Consider the following 4,371-nt stretch of genomic DNA (forward strand, 5'->3'; position numbering starts at 1 on the left):
TTTTTTTTTTGAGACGGAGTCTTGCTCTGTCCTCAGGCTGGAGCACAGTGACGCATTCTAGGCTCAGTGCAACCTCCGCCTCCCGAGTTCAAGCGATTCTTCGGCCTCAGCCTCCCGAGTAGCTAGGACTACAGGAGTGTGCCAAACGCCTGGCTAATTTGTGTATTTTTAGTAGAGATGGGGTTTCACCATGTTGGCCAGGCTGGTCTCGATCTCTTCACCTCGTGATCCACCCGCCTCAGTCTCCCAAAGTGCTGGGATTACAGGCGTGAGCCACCACGCCTGGCCCTAATTTTCCTTTTTAAAACCATCTCTAAAAATAAGGGCCACTTGGAAAAGCCTGTTGTTGCCTGTTTTCCTGTTGTTTTTATTGCTTTGTGTCTAGGAAATTATAAACAATGATTCTTTGCCCTGGCAAATCACCTGGGGAGCTGTTAAAACAATAGTGATGCCTGGCTTCCCGACACTCCGCCCTACTCCAAATTCAATTAAATCAAAATCTCTAGGACTGGTGTCCAGGCATTAGTTTTTGTTGTTTTTGAGACAGGGTCTCGCTCTATGCTCAGGCTGGAGTGCAGGGGCATGATCACAGCTCACCACAGCCCCAACCTTCTGGGCTCCCACCTCAGGCTCCTACCTCAGCCTTCTGAGTAGCTGGGACTTACCGGCGCGCGCCATCACGCCTGGCTGGTTTTTGTATTTTTAGTAGAGACGGGGTTTCACCATGTTGGCCAGGCTGATTTCGAACTTCTGAACTCAAGTGATCGGCCCGCCTCGGCCTCCCAGCTGTTAGGATTACAGGCGTGAGCCACCGCGCCCGGCCCAGTTTTTTTTTTTTGTTTTTTGTTTTTTTTTTCTGAAGCTCCCCAGGTTATTCTACGTGCTGTCAGAGTTGAGAACTACTGTTCTAGAGCATTATACTGATACATTAAAACGTGGCTACAAATATGTTTTTAGAAACAATTTGTGCAACTTTTGCGCATGCCCACATCCTTTACAGCCTGTGTGACTGGGCCCACGAATGACATTTATCCAGCCCCCAAAACTTGCACTGACCTTCCACAATCAATAGGGGAAACAACCCTAAGGTCCCTTTCTCTCCCTTTAAATGAACTACTAGCTGGCTCGGACAGAGAGGCCGAGAGTCCAGGTCTGCGGTCTGCGTGGGGCTCTAGGCTCCGAGGAGGCCCCAGGTCCTTAGAAGGCGGCGCCGGGTGAGGCAATCCCGTACCCGGGTGAGGACCTGCCCGCGGCTCTGCCGGGATGAGGACCCCAGAACCAGTCCCGCGGCGCAGTAGGCTGCCGAGCGCTACGGACTACATTTCCCACAATGCACCCCGGGGGCGGGCCGGGTCGAGCCGAGCGGCTGGAGCTGGGCCTTAGCCGCGAGAGTCCGGCGAAAGCTGTCTTCCTGCACCGGCGGCCGGGTGAGGGCGGTGGGAGGGCGCGGTGCCGGCGCTGTGGCCATGTCTGTGTACGCAGGGGGCCGGGGCCCCGCGAAGCTGTGCCCCCAGGCCGGACCCAGGCAGACAACCTTATCCCCCCAGGGGTCCGGCAGAGGGCAGTGACCAGCCCCTTCTGTGCGTCCTGGGCCCCTCTGAGAAACAGGTGAGTTGACTGCCAGCCCACGTGGCCTGTAGGCACCTAGAGACTGGAGAGCTGTCATCTTTGGAGGGAGGGGCTTGAAGACAGGGGCCTTCAGCCATCAGCGCTATCGTTTGCAATGGGAAGACTGTGTCTCCCTGGGGTCCCTTAGCCGGCTGGCCCCCAGCTGGGGAATACAAAAGGCAAGATCTGGAACCCATCCTTTGGCTGGGAGGGCGAGGTCCGATAGGGGGCAGTGGCCAGGTAGGACTCTTCTCCCCCCCACCCCCACCCAACAAACCCATACGCATTCGGCTGGTAGAGCCTTCTCATAAAGCAGCAGCGGTGACTGGCCATGAGCGGGGCAGCACCTGGAAGAGGCTTGGGACTTCGCTTTTTTTTTTTTTTTTTTTTTTTTTTGATGGAGTTTCATACTCTTGTTCCCCAGGCTGGAGTGCAATGGCCTGATCTCAGCTCACTGCAACCTCCGACTCCCAGGTTCAAGCGATTCTCCTGTCTCAGCCTCCTAAGTAGCTGGGATTTCAGGCATGCACCACCAAGCCCAGCTAAGTTTTTGTATTTTTTTTTTAGTAGAGGAAGGGTTTCATCATGTTGGCCAGGCTGGTCTCCAACTCCTGACCTCAGGTGATCCACCTGCCTCAGCCTCCCAAATTGCTGGAATTACAGGCATGAGCCACCGCGCCCAGCTGGACTTTGCTTTCAAGAGTGTCCTGATGCAGATAACTGGGCTGTCCCTTGTACCGGGTTAGCCACCCTTTCTGGGTGCAACTTTGCAGAGGAATGGTGAGCAGCCTTTGTCAGGGAGGGGAGTGACCCCCAGAAGTGACAAGGACCAGACTATGATCTCAGCATGGCGTAAGCATCGTGCTGAAGCAGCCATAGCACAGCCTCACCTGGGCCTTGTCTGCCACACATCCTGGATCCTGGCACCTCCTTCCCAGACAGACCGCTCCAAAGGGTTAAGGTGAAATGAAGTGTATCCAAGCAGGAAGAGGGAGCAGGAGTAGTAGAGAGCCAGTCGGGAGGGGCTCGTGAAGGCCTTCTCTTCTCTATTGCAGGGCTGCCTGAGAAAGAGAGGCATGCTAGAAGGGCTGATTGAGCCAACCTGTTTGGTGACATTGCTCACAGGCATAGCAGGGCACTTCTAGGAAAAGCAAGGCCTGGAGCTTCTAGACAGGTTATCTGAAAAAGGTCCTATAGGGGCATCTGGGGCTGGTTCTAAGAGACCTCCTTTGCCTAACTTCAATTCTTTTTTTTTTTTTTTTTTGCGGAGTTTCGCTCTTGTTAGCCAGGCTGGAGTGCAATGGCGCAATCTCGGCTCACCGCAACCTCCGCCTCCTGGGTTCAAGCAATTCTCCTGCCTCAGCCTCCTGAGTAGCTGGGATTACAGGCACGCGCCACCATGCCCAGCTGATTTTTTGTATTTTTAGTAGAGACGGGGTTTCACCATGTTGACCAGGATGGTCTTGATCTCTTGACCTCGTGATCCACCCGCCTCGGCCTCCCAAAGTGCTGGGATTACAGGCGTGAGCCACCGCGCCTGGCCCGCCTAACTTTAATTCTATCCTCCCAGGAGCTTCAGTTGCACAATTCTGGATCCTATGGGGGTTAGGGTTGATTTTGCTGTTATTCACTCAGCCTCCCAGACGTTTCCAGAGTAAACATTCAGAGAGCTGTTTGCTTCATCAGGCCTCCGGCTGGACCCCAGACTGACCTAGCAGATACTGAGATACTGTATGATCTCAGGTGGCAGGAGAACTGTTGTGAAGGAAACATCCACTAGCCCTGGCCAGCTGATCCTGCCTGCACTGAACCCTTACCCATGCAGTTATCATGCTGGGTACCACTCAGCCACACTGGGCTTAGTCAGCTAAAGCCCACAGGGGATCAGTGGAGAGTGGTCCCTGAGAACAGAATAAGTAAGCTACTATAGACCTTGTTTGGATCTTTGAACCAAAAGTGCAAGGTCACAGAGCAGTGGCATGTGGCAGACCAAGGAGTTTGTTTTGTTTTTGAGATGGAATTTCCACTTGCCAGGCTGGAGTGCAATGGCAAGATAGCAGCTCACTGCAACCTACACCCTGCCCCAACCCCAGGTTCAATGAATTCTCCTGCCTTAGCCTCCTGAGTAGCTGGGATTATCGGCGCCCGCCACCACGTCCAACTAATTAAGGAGTTTAATTTAGGAGAGACTTCCAATAGCAGCAGAGAGCCAGTTGTCTATTCTTGCAACTCCAGAGCCAGTGAACAACCAGTTAGCCTGGAGGAACTCCCAGCCCTATAGGACACTTAGCCTGGAGGACTCCCAGCTATCTATAAGGCAGCTCTTTGACCTGACTCCCAGCTGTCTGTAAGACACCCCTAGCCTGAAGGTGAGTCGCTTGAGGCTAGGGCCCACCTGGCTTTACAAGGTCAAAAGCATATTTGCCCATGCCATTGCAGGCTGAGTAAAATCTCAGTGGCCTGATTTACATGGCACAGACCACTGGATTCATGTGGTCTTATAAGTGCAGTCACACATGGTCTGAATGCTAAGAATAATCAGGATGTGCTAATGGGAGCAGCTAAGTATGTGACCAAATTACATGGATTATTTCATTTAATCTTCCCACAACCCAAGGAATTAGTACTATTATCCCATTTTATAAATGAGAAAACTGGCCAGGCATGGTGGCTCATGCCTGTAATCCCAGCACTTTGGGAGGCCGAGGTGGGCAGATCACAAGGTCAAGAGATCGAGATCTGCTAACACCCTTTTTGGCCTTA

At 53.0% G+C, this 4,371-nt stretch overlaps 1 protein-coding gene across 4 annotated transcripts in view; it reads left to right on the forward strand.

Moving 5' to 3' along the window:
- Window positions 1–1,077: 1,077 nt before the first annotated feature.
- MON1A (MON1 homolog A, secretory trafficking associated) overlaps window positions 1,078–4,371 on the forward strand; it is a 23,475-nt gene continuing 20,181 nt past the window's right edge. For 2 of the 4 annotated variants that reach the window (XR_005201757.1, XM_017499855.1), the window contains exon 1: window positions 1,078–1,608. Coding sequence is in view for 2 of the 4 variants with exons in the window: in XM_017499855.1 (XP_017355344.1) it covers window positions 1,331–1,608 (278 nt within the window). In the remaining 2 variants the exon portion in view is untranslated. The remainder of the gene's footprint in view (window positions 1,609–4,371) is intronic. The other 2 variants (XM_017500161.1, XM_017499993.2) reach the window with 2 other exon arrangements.

The sequence above is a fragment of the Cebus imitator genome, unplaced genomic scaffold (genome assembly GCF_001604975.1).
Source record: "Cebus imitator isolate Cc_AM_T3 unplaced genomic scaffold, Cebus_imitator-1.0 Scaffold0, whole genome shotgun sequence".
Taxonomy (NCBI): domain Eukaryota; kingdom Metazoa; phylum Chordata; class Mammalia; order Primates; family Cebidae; genus Cebus; species Cebus imitator.